At 36.6% G+C, this 12,500-nt stretch overlaps 1 protein-coding gene across 4 annotated transcripts in view; it reads right to left on the bottom strand.

Annotated features, from left to right (window-relative positions):
• LOC144980081 (uncharacterized) overlaps positions 1 to 12,500 on the bottom strand; it is a 43,427-nt gene that overhangs the window by 14,361 nt on the left and 16,566 nt on the right. For 3 of the 4 annotated variants that reach the window (XM_078927599.1, XM_078927572.1, XM_078927590.1), the window contains one exon: positions 12,033 to 12,099. In XM_078927599.1, the coding sequence (XP_078783725.1) occupies positions 12,033 to 12,097 (65 nt within the window). In that variant the 5' untranslated portion in view covers positions 12,098 to 12,099. Of the gene's footprint in view, positions 1 to 12,032; positions 12,100 to 12,364 lie in introns of all 4 variants that reach the window. The other variant, XM_078927580.1, reaches the window with a different exon arrangement.

Below are 12,500 nucleotides of genomic sequence, written 5' to 3'. Positions count from 1 at the left end.
ATAGCTGTAAACAGGGAAACTTATTCGACAAAGATACGAGAGTTATCTAACTTGTTTATGCATGTTTTATTTTTTCAAATTCTGAGTATAGACTTGTTATAAAGAGTGTTATTGGCGCCTATGTTGTGGTTATATAGTAATGCACATAATAATGAACAATCATTTTGGACTGAGATACTAGTAATATCATCAGCATTTTTTGTTCATTATTCGGCATAGTGTCTATAAAAACGCCATAATATATAACATGTTTTATAATTGTATAGTTCATTTTTTAAATTTCAAAATCACTTTCTATTTTAAGCGTAGGCCAAAAATCAATCACAGAATATAAATGTATTTCCCAGTATCTTTTAGAATGAATGAACGAATGAATAAATAAATAAATAAATAAATAAATAAATCAGACAAATTTAAAAAACAGACTCAATTCGGGTTTTTTTTTCATTGCTATAATTCCCTTCCAATATTTCACGAGGGATATTGACGTCAAACATGCTTAAGGTTTAGTTGAGGTTTTTGGGTGTTTTTTTTTTTTCGTCATTTACATTATCATATTATCGTTCCAAAGTGTTTCAAGTGTAGATAGGTGGCTAGATGCCTTTGAAAAAAATCATAATCAATGCGTGACCGAAGAAATAATGAGAGAGAAAAAAAAACATAACTTAATTTCTACTCAATTATTGATGATAACCAGGGTAATTTATCCCAGTACCGTGGGCGGGATGTTAAATCTCGAATTGCATGTTTCAACACGATGAATTATCATTGTCTTGAGAGACGTGACCCAGATACGGCATGACGCGAGGTGGACGCCTTCAGCGATTATTCATCATTCATTATAATTCATCACCATCATAATTATTTGGTGGTGAAAATCCCCCTCAATCTAAAAATAATGGGGGAACAATAAAAGAACACGCAGGTCGCAGGTTTTGTTTCATTATCTTCACTCCTCTATGCTATCAATATTATTAAGTGTTAATGTAGTATGCGCTTTAATTCCAATTCAATACCTCGTAATTTTCGGGCTAAAGATAAAATGAAATGGAAGCCCCGGCCATATGTGGAGGAAAATAAAGAAGAGAATTTGGGTTTTGGGTAGTGAGTGTGTGTGTATGTTTGTGTGTGTGTGTGTGTATGTATAGGGGGAGGGGGGGGGTGAGAGAGAGTGTGTATGTGCTTGTGTGTTAGTGCGTATGTATGTGAAAGAGTTTGTGCGTGTATAAATAATCGCTTGGAAAACAAAGAGAGAGAGAGAGAGAGAGAGAGAGAGAGAGAGAGAGAGAGAGAGAGAGAGAGAGATTTATTTTTAATAACGGCAGTGATTTTATCATGTTCACGTCACATGAAAAGTTTTCTCTCATGCGTAGTACTCAAATCCTACCAAGGTCTTTCCTGTGGGACAAAGTAAAATATTGCCAAATGAACGTGCCCCTACTGAAAATTAAAAAGATCAAGTAGGAAAAGGATGAGCCATTATTCTGTCAAGGTATTTATTCGCCACAATGGCGCTACCGGGATGGGTTGGTTAGGATTTCAGTGGTCATTCATTGTGTTCAAACCTGGCCTATTATGGAATTGTGTGAGGATGACAAATGCAAACGGGATGGCGGTGTTTTATTGGCTGAAGTGAGGTCACGTGCCTCCATTGTCTGCCGCGTCCTTCATCATTGTCATCGTCATCACTATCATCATTCAACAAAAACATCACCATCATCCCATCATCTTGTCCTCATTTTTTTTACCCTTTGGTCGCACTTTTCCCCGTAACATGGGGATTAGTCACGAGTCGCGTCCCTTTCAGCAATCCTTTTCATTGCATGGAGAGCACCCCCCCCCCCCCCCCTCCCCCCATTATTTTTTTTCACCTCTCAACTACCCGACAGCCACACTCCCTCCTCTGTCCAGGCTAGCAAACACAACCATAGGTCATCTGAGGACGGACAAACGGATAGATGGGTGGGTGGATGGATGGGTGGGATGGGGCTGGCTGATGTCACTTCTTGACAATCTGTCCTCAGCTCGAGGTGACTCGCAACTGCTTTGGGACTAGGATCTTGTAAATCAAGTGAAGAATGGCAAACGTCTAAGATGAAACATTTTCTAACATAGATGAAACAACAGCAAGCAGCCAGCTTAGTTATCAAATCTATGACATCCGATTTGACCGGTAAAAAACGGAGATGTATGACGTAAGCTGTAATCAACAGAGAACATTTTTTGTTGCTGAATATGGTCAAGCAACAATATTTTTATTAGTTTTGAAAACCATTGTTCGGAAAACATGACACATTGAATGTATGGCATGCAACCAACAACCAAACTCTTAAGATCAGAGAAAATTACTTCAATTGGTCAAGAAATGTTGACGTTTTTTAAAAAAAGATGTGGCCTCTTAAGCCCGCTGGCAAACTCAAAGGGAACCTGCAACGCACTTTGGAAAATTAGGAACTCGATTTAAAAATCAAGTAGCTGACGTGGATTAGAAAATTTGACACTGTTCATAAGTTTATAGTTAAGTAAGCTTTCTTTTCAGAGAAAAATATTCTTCTTCTTCTCCTCCTCCTCCTCCTCCTCTTCTTCCTCCTCCTCCTCCTCCTCCTCCTCATCATCATCATCATCATCATCATCATCATCATCATCATCATCATTTTATTATTATTATTATTATTATCATCATCACCATCATCATCATCATCATCATCATCATCATCATCATCATCATCATCATCATCGTCATCATCATCATCATCATCATCACCACCACCACCACCATCACCATCATCAACATCATCATCTAAAAACTCCGAAACTTCAACAGTAATTACTGACCATACCAAAAGAAAAAAACAAACCCAATGTTAAATTTTTAAAAATCAATGAAAACCCCGATGATTTGTCTTTACACAGCAAAGTCTATTATTTTCTTTCAAATCACTTCTAAAACCTTCATTGTGCCAATGATGGCTCTCGAGGAGGCAATGGTATCTCATAAAAAGGTTTCTGTTAATAAGGGGATTAGGTTTTCAAGACTGTACCAAATCGTGAAAAAAAAAAAAAACAATTAAAAAATAAACAAAACAAAACAAAAACAAAAAACATCAAAGATTGAATTATTCCTTACTTTTGTAAGTGTTGAGACAGGATTATTTACAATAAATATATAAATAGATATATTAATAAAAACAACTCCATCTCACTGTGTATTGGTGCTATGCGTTTAGGTAAAATACTCACAAGATCCACCAGCCAGATGAAACATGCCAACACATAAAATCGTCTATATATGTTCTGCGCTTGGCTAAGAAACTCACAACATTGCCATCCGAAAATATAACGGACCAAGGCACAAAACTATGTGTACTTGAACGTTTATGGTCTGGTCAGTACAGTTCAATGAGAATTACTCATAAACATGGATGGCAAAAAAATTATTATAACAAAGAACTGAGTGACTCAATTTCGGTCTATCTATAGATAGTATGCGCTTGGCTAAAAAGCTCATAACATTGCCATCCGGAAGTATAACGGACCAACACACAAAACTGTGTGTATCCATGAACATTTATAGTCGGGTTAATATAGTTCAGTGAGCATTACTCATAAACGCGGATGACAAAAAACAATAACAAAGGCCCGAGTGACGTCATCTTCGAACTATCTATAGATAGAATGCGCTTAGCCAAGGAGTTCACAACATTGCCATCCGGAAGTATAACGGACCAACACACAAACTCTGTGTAACCATGAACTTTTATAGTCTGGTTAATACAGTTTAGTGAGAACAACTCACAAACGCGGATGGCAAAAACAATAACAAAGGCCTGAGTGACGTCATCTGCATACTATCTATAGATGTTGTGCTCATCACTAAAAACGCTAAAAACAATGTGTAACCTTGAGAGTTTATAGTCTGGTTAATACAGTTTAGTGAGAATTACTCATAAACTTGGATGGCAAAAAATCAATAACAAAGACCAGTGTGATGTCAGCCTCGTTCTATCCATTGTCTGATTGATAGAATTTAGTGATAACAATTCAGTCAAAAGGCTGTATGAAAACAATCACAAAGAGCCGAGTGACGTCACCTTCCTTTCTTCTATTGTTAACTGAACTGATAAAGTCAACGCTTTTTAAGAGATAAAATAAAATGAAATGACTGTATTGTGACTCTGACAAAATTATTATTAAAACATATCTAGATAGTCACTGAAAAGAATAAATGGACTTATTGGAGTAATGACAAGCTGAGCCAAAGAGAATTGTAGCTTATTTTAATTTTAATTTTCAATAGAATTATGAAGGCACGTGCTAGCGCTTGAGGGCATGGGGGGCGGGCAGTGGCTGGTGAAAGCGAATACAATGTAAGACCACCTGTCGGTATTTCACCATTTTCAAAAACTACTCACTAAGACGGAAGTGGCACGTGTTGTTTTGAGACCGGCAGAAACCTAACTTGTAATGGAAGGACCGAAATTGACGCCCTTTATTATTGTTTTTAGACAGCCATATTATACACTACTGGCGGATGTTGTGAGTATTTTACTTAAACGCATAACATCAATACAATTATTACGTCAGTGAGGACATTGTTTGGAATCTAAGAAAGTGCTGTCATGAGATAATAAATAAATAAAAATAATAATTGAGCTTTTATATAGCGCAATATCCACTAAACGAGCTCAAAGCGCATTACAAGGGGTCCCTGGGCAAGAGCAACATTTAACATGTAGGACATGACGCTTGTTAGGCGATATTACAGTTTGTTTGTTTTTTTTTCGAACAGAGACAACGCTGTTAACGGCCAGGTACTCATTTTACACCTGAGTACGGTGAGAGAATTTGAGTAAAGAGCCTTCTCCAAGGACTCAATATGCGCCGAGCAAGGCTCGAACCCAGGACCTTCCGATCCGAAAGCGAGTGTGATACGACAAGACCACATAGCATCATTTAGATGAGGAGTGGCTATGGGTATTATGGTCAGATTGAATGCAGCCCTATTCATGATATGTTTTTAGTTTTTTAAAAAAAAACCCTCACAAAGAGATAGAACCAAAGTAACGTCATTCAGGCCTTTGTTATTGCTTTTTGCCATCCGCGTTTATGAGTAATTCTCACTAAACTGTATTAACCAGACTATAAACGTTTAAGGTTACACATGGTTTTGTGTGTTGGTCCGTTATACTTCCGGATGGCAATGTTATGAACTTCTTAGCCAAGCGCATACTATCTATAGATAGTTCGACGTTGACGTCACTCAGGTCTTTGTTATTGTTTTTTGCCATCCGCGTTTATGAGTAATTCTAACTAACCGCATAAAACTGACTATAAACGATCATGGTTACGCAAAGTTTTGTGTATTGGTCCGTTATACTTCCGGATGGCAATGTTGTGAACTTCTAAGCCAAACGCATACTATCTATAACTAACCAACACATAAACCTTAATAAACGTTTATCGTCTAATTAATATAATTTAGTGAAAACTACTTCTAAAAATGGCTGGCTAAAAGCAATAACAAAGAGTTGAATGACGTCACTTTCGTTCCTTCTGTAGAATGATTGTCATGGGGTAGCAATGCCTATCCAATGATTGACATCCACCTATCATCATTATCATGAATCAATGAATACCGAACCAGATAGTATATTTTATTCCATACGGAGGTGGGCGAGTCATAATTAATTACTTTCAGAGGAAACATTCACACACACATAAACACACACACACACACACTCACACACGTACTCTCTCTCTCTCTCTCTCTCTCTCTCTCTTTCACTACATGTACGTGTGTGTGTGTGTGTTGGGTATGTGTGTGTGTGTGTGTGTGTGTGTGTGAAATGATACTATTACTTTTGCATCAAATTAACATAACCAAAACCGTTTTACAGCCATTCTCTGAAAAAAAACAACAACAAAAAAAAAAAACAATCCAACAAAAGAACACCTATTTAGCATTTTGGCCAATAACAAAAAAGTCCTCCCTCTTCAAAAAACGATCGATTAGAATGACCACCATCTTGGCAATAAAACAAAAAATTAATTAAAAAATAATCAAACAAACAAACAAACAAAAAAAAGCAAACAAACAAACGAACAAAACAAAAACAAAACAACTCCCAAACCTGGGACTTCACGAGCTTTCTGGCCAACTTTGCTCAGATCTGTGTTTTTCCCGAATGCGACAGAAATGTATTTAATGCATATGACCGTGTACTTATTTGTGGGTCTGATAACCTAAACTGGTACGGTCTCATTGTTGTTATAGAAATACTCGCAAACCGATTCAAATATTATCCTTTACAACAATGTCAAAACCAGGCCCTAAATATGGTTCGATTATCAGACCTGCAATACATATGTGTTTCTAGATCGTGACACAAGTTATGGCATTTCATTCACCCGACAAACAACGTACCTTGACCCACACCATCAGTATTTCTCCCCTTTATCCAGCCCATGGATTGTGTAAGTGGACGAAATTCTGTTTTACTCCCTTCCCAATCCCCCGCCCGATGCACGGAGCGACGAGTGCGGTCATCACAGGAGACTGACCCTAGCGCGGTCATATTTTACGGTGTAAAGGCACGCTTTTAATGACCTCAGAAATTTTGCAAACTGCAAGTTGAAAAAAAAGCAAATTTCACGAATTATGGTGGAGAGTAATCATTTATCTATCTATTCTTTCAATTCCCCCCCCCCCAACCCACCTATCATTCCTCTCTATCTATCTATCTATATATCTATCTATCTATCTATCTATCTATCTATCTATCTATCTATCTATCTATCTATCTATCTATCTATCTATCTATCTATCTATCTATCTATCTATCTATCTATCTATCTATCTATCTATCTATCTATCTATCTATCTATCTTTCAATTCATCCATCCTTATGTTTGCATCTGCGCTGAGCGACGGTGTGGCAATTTTGAGTCGGCAGTTTTACACCCAAATTAAAGTTTAAAAAAAAAAAGAAAAATGACATGCAAATCGATTTTGTCGAGTAAAACATCCAATGTAATTAACCATAAAATAATAAAACAAGTACATGTACCAAGTCCCCTCCCACTCCAATAACATTATAAAATGACATGTTTTAATATCTTATTTTATAACAAATAGAACGTTGCGCGATTCGCCCATAATCATAGGAATATCATGTTCAACAGTATGATCGGTCCGTTGACATTTCAGTCCTCATATTACGTATGTGAATATGTATGTCCATATTTGATTTCATCCCGCTAAAAGTCAATCAATAAAATTAAAATCATAAAGGGAAAAATAGGGGGGAGGGGGGGGGGGGAAGAAAGCAAGAAGGGAAGAGAGAGCGAGAGAGCGAGAGAGAGAGAGAGAGAGAGAGAGAGAGAGAGAGAGAGAGAGAGAGAGAGAGAGAGAGATACGTGATCACAGTTTGATATTGTATAATTTTAATCTCTTGTATAACACTTTTGTTTTCTATCTGTATCAGAAGGGATCAATCCAAATGGGGAGAACAGTGACTTGTTGAGGTCTTTAGGTCTTGATATTTCTATCTAAGAATCCAATACTGTACATCGAACAAATACTTGATGTCCATTATTATCAAACACCGTTTGCTTCATGCCATGATAACCCCCAAATACAAAAGAGATCTTCTGTGGAATCCCAGGTTTGAAACATTTTGAGTAGTTAGTTGGGAGGAAGGGGAATTAAGATTATGTTGTGCTATGCGTTTAGGTAAAATACGTACATCATCTGCCAGCCAGATTAAACATACCCACATGGGGAGTAGGGTGACTCCGCGTACGGTAGTTGCATTGTACCCGAAAGGTACCGAGTTCGATCACTTGCCGCTGCGCTCTGTGACCTTGAGCAAGTCACCTTGCCCTAGCTCAATTTGCGGCGCTGCACTGCGGCTAACGCCTGGGTTATTCCAGTTTTTCCCTTGGAATAGACCCAAGAGACAAATTTCACCCTATGGGATGAATAAAGGGAGTTTTATTTTATTCTAAAAAAAAAAATAAAAGCTGTAACCTTTAACGTTTATAATCTGATCGATAAACTTAAGTGAGAAATTATCATTAAAACTGGTGTTTAAAAACAACAACAAATAGCTGAGTGACGTCAACGACGATCTGTCTAAAGTAACAACTCAGAACGCAATTACCGATTTTAATTAGTGTCATGGGCGTGACCGCAATTCAGTTATTTACTTAATATAGCAATGACAAACAAATTCAGGTTGTGTGATTGAGAAATCCACGATAAACTTAAAAGAAGGATTTAAATCTTAGCTCCTTATATGTCCAAGGAAATGGTTGTTATCTTTGAAAGTCGTTATTTTTTAAACTTATGACGAAGGCAATTAAAATTTATTTTACATCCGTATGACGAACGGTATATATTATATCAATCAGACTATAATAATACATTCTTTTTCAAGTATTGGAATAAAACACACACACCCAAGGCTCTCTCTATCTCTCTCTCTCTCCCTCTCTCTCTCTATCTATCTATCTTTCTATCTTTCTATCTATCATCTATCACACACACACACACACACACACACACCCATAGACACACACATATAGATAGATAGATAGATAGATAGATAGATAGATAGATAGATAGATAGATAGATAGATAGATAGACAGATAGATAGATAGATAGACAGAGAGACAGACACACACAGAGGGAGAGAGAGAGAGAGAGAGAGAGAGAGAAGAGAGAGAGAGAGAGAGAGAGAAGAGAGAGAGAGAGAGAGAGAGAGAGAGAGAGAGAGAGAGAGAGAGACTCGTCTTCTTTTCTGCCTTTCTCTGGAAAAACCCATATTTGAAAGTTTGGCCAGAAAACTAGTCCTACAAATATCGATCGATTTAAATGACCCTCATCTTAGAAAAAACTCTCAAACCTGGGACTTCGCGAAATGCCCGGTTTGAGAGTTTTTGCCAAGATGAGGGTCATTTAAATTTATCGATATTTGAAGGACGAGTTTTCTGGCTAAATTTTCAAATATGGGTTTTTCCAGAGGACGACCGTTTTTATTATGAAAGAAATGCTGGGGTCTTGTTACTGGATTCGAGAGAAGGCAATGATATTTTCCCATGGCCTTGAATTCTGATTGCTTTGTTCCATCAAGTTCTTCAACACAGTCGGACTCGATAAGGATGGTCCCCTGTGTCTATGACCTAATACGTCGTTTGTGGAAAGGACAGTTATTTACATTTTTTAAAACACAATTCCTGAAAAATTCAAAAGAAACATACGAAACAACAGTGTGGAAAATCCTTGACCTTTACATTTTCAACAAGTTCTGAATCCATTTGGCAAAGGACGAATGCAAGAAGTCAATAAATATGGCTGCTCTGGGCGTTTATGAAACTGCCAAGTGGAGGTGAAAGGGATGCAAGTAGATACTACACGTAGTTAGTTACTTATAGAAGGATAGTATGTGTCTTATTTTTTTAAAACCACTGTTCTACCGCTTGATGAATAAAACTAACACATGAATCTATGTGAAAACTTAAACGTTTATAAAATGTCGAGAAAATAGTGTGATAACTAGTGACCCATTTGGCGGTATAAATAGAATAACAATGATCAGAGAAAGGTCGAATTAATTCTCTTTATTGTTTGTAAACAACCAATGATGTTTGTCCGAGTATGTGTGAAGGCGTGTCACAAATTTCATGTTTTGATTGGTATACTAGTTAATTGCCTGGACAATCTTTTAACTTTGAAATCCAATTTAAAGAATGAAAAGGGCCAAATGACAAGTCTGATAAACGAAGTCAATTATTTGGACTCGTTTTAACATTATTCTAATAATATTTTCCTCGTTGGCATGAACCTTTGTCCATTATTAACAATTGAGACTATAACATTAATATTATGGGTTATCAAAACCGTAAAAGTGGGCGAATACAGGCTAATTTCCACGATGACCTAACCTTGACATTTCCCAAGGTTCAGTGAGAGGTCACAGACGGCATTAATTGGTTAATAATGGCGGTAGGTACCGAGGCTGTAATCTATAATTAGTAGGACCCCAGAAATGTTGTCACCGTGTTGTGTAAATTATCAACATTATTCTAGGATGCTCCTGATTCTTGATTGACTAACCTTTGGTTTCCAGCCATTAATTATGTATTGCAATACCATGCAAGTTAATTAGTCAGGTTGCCATACGTGTGTGATTCGTAGTATTTTGACCCATGACCCCAGCACCCAATAATCCACGGAGGATGATATCCAATATCTTGGATTTTACTTACGGTGTTAAACGTTACTTAATGCATCCGGCATTTGGCATCTCTCTCTCTCTCTCTCTCTCTCTCTCTCTCTCTCTCTCTCATTCTCTCTCTATATATATATATATATATATATATATATATATATATATATATAATGTTTCAGGCTTAATTTGCCATCGTCAGGACTGAGTTGTTTTGTTGACTGTTGTTGTTTCTTGAAGTGGTTCCGGTTTAAAGTTAATCAACAAGAATTTCCGCCGATGTGGACACGTTCCGTACATCTCACTTTTCGTGTTGAGTGTGGCTTCATGAGGGTGTTTGATTATAGTATATTTCTCTTCCAGGCATAAGCTACATTGTTTTGATATTGGTGTGTATCCTGTTGCTTTAGATAAAAATTTTCCATGAAATGTTGTGGTCTAGTTTGTTGTCTTTTAATTTCCAAATATGTTCGCTGAGTTTTGTGGATGTTTTTTTGTTAGTGTTTCTAAATGTTGAGGTGTGAAGGTTGTATCTTGTTTTGAAATTATTTTCTGTTAGTCCTACATATTTTTCTTGCTTGTTTGTTTTAGTTTCTGTGACTGTGGCTTGGTAAATTAAACTTGATTCTAAGCATTGTTTGTTTAGCGGGCAATGTTCTTTATTTCTGCAGTTGCAGTTGCACCCACCCACCAGAAAATCTCATATCATCACATCTGTATTATATTATTATGCAATATAGACCCTATACGCTGTAGTTGCTTATAAGAATCAACACAATATAACGATATATTGTTATACTAACACATACACCCACAAACAAAAACACACTCACACACACGCACACACACACACACACACATATATTTATATATATATATATATATATATATATATATATATAATATATATATAATAGTGTAATTCTTTCTTTTTTTAAAAAGTAAAAATATAGAAACCGGACCTCTTTCCTCTTTTTTAGGATGGTGATAAAGAGAAAAAGGATTGTGAAGCATATTTAGCTCAAAAACTCTATAGATAGAATGAAGTTTACGTCACTCATGTGTTTGTTATTGTTTTTTGCCATCCGCGTTTATGAGTAATTCATACTAAACTGTATTAACCAGACTATAAACGTTTATGGTTATACATAGTTTTGTGTATTGGTCCGTTATACTTCCGGATGGCAATGTTGTGAGCTTCTTAGCCAAGCGCATACTATCTATAGGAATATGCTGGTCTTGTCAAGTCGGTAAACATCCTCTCACTCATAATGTTTGTTTGAAATCCAAATTAAATTTGGCACGGGTTTTTGCAGCTTTCTATTTCTTCTCACTAAATTCTCTCAGAATAAAACTTTTTATGTATTTGTACGATCGATATAGCGGGAAGAAATAGTGTGTATGTTATTTAAACACATACCATCAATACACAAATGCCATGTTTACCGACTTGACAACGAAATCCACATGCGGAAGGAGCCCCTAAGTTTCATGCCTCCATGTTTTCATTTCAGTCTCCGATATAATGGTTGGACCAGTCCGTAGCCTTCGTTTACTTATAGCCTGACACTGAGACTTATTTTTGGCGTCATTAATAGGTGAGTTTACTACCTAGTAAGTTATCGTTAGTCGTGCTCAAGGAAACCTATTATTATGATCCCATTGGTTGAATCATTGAAAGGAAATCACGATTTGTTTTCTTTTGTGGGCGTCGACATGTATTTTGAGGTATTTTTTGGTCGGTCTCAGGCTAGAAGTGAACGAAGGCGACGCTCAATCAGTCCATAAGTGGCCAGTCTTACCTGAATCGTGCTGGAAATGTTTCTTTGGTACCACTGAAGGGGTGACTCGCATCACACGCCAGCATGTCTGGGGGTTAGAGATAATGATGGAGATGAATTAGGGGATGGTGCTGGGATTAAATTAGTAGTAGTAGTAGTAGTAGTAGTAGTAGTAGTAGTAGTAGTAGTAGTAGTAGTAGTAGTAGTAGTAGTAGTAGTAATAATAATAATAATAATAATAATGATAATAATTTTTCATAATCGAAGGTGTCAAATAATATCTTATCAATAACAATTATATTAATCATTTTTTAAACCATATTTTTAGAAGAATTATATATTTATTTGCTTACCCAAAATTATATTAACTCATTATAAGAACTCACAACAGAATATCGTTATACTAGAAATATATCATAAGCCATTGTGTATAGCACAGACGTGTTATTCCCGTAACTTTCCAATGCCGAGAGAAATTCCAAAACAGCC

The sequence above is a fragment of the Berghia stephanieae genome, chromosome 1 (genome assembly GCF_034508935.2).
Source record: "Berghia stephanieae isolate SIO BIC M18660-M18661 chromosome 1, UCSD_Bste_1.3, whole genome shotgun sequence".
Lineage (NCBI taxonomy): Eukaryota > Metazoa > Mollusca > Gastropoda > Nudibranchia > Aeolidiidae > Berghia > Berghia stephanieae.
The sequence above is the reverse complement of the archived record's forward strand: the minus strand, read 5'-3'. Positions and strand labels throughout refer to the sequence as shown.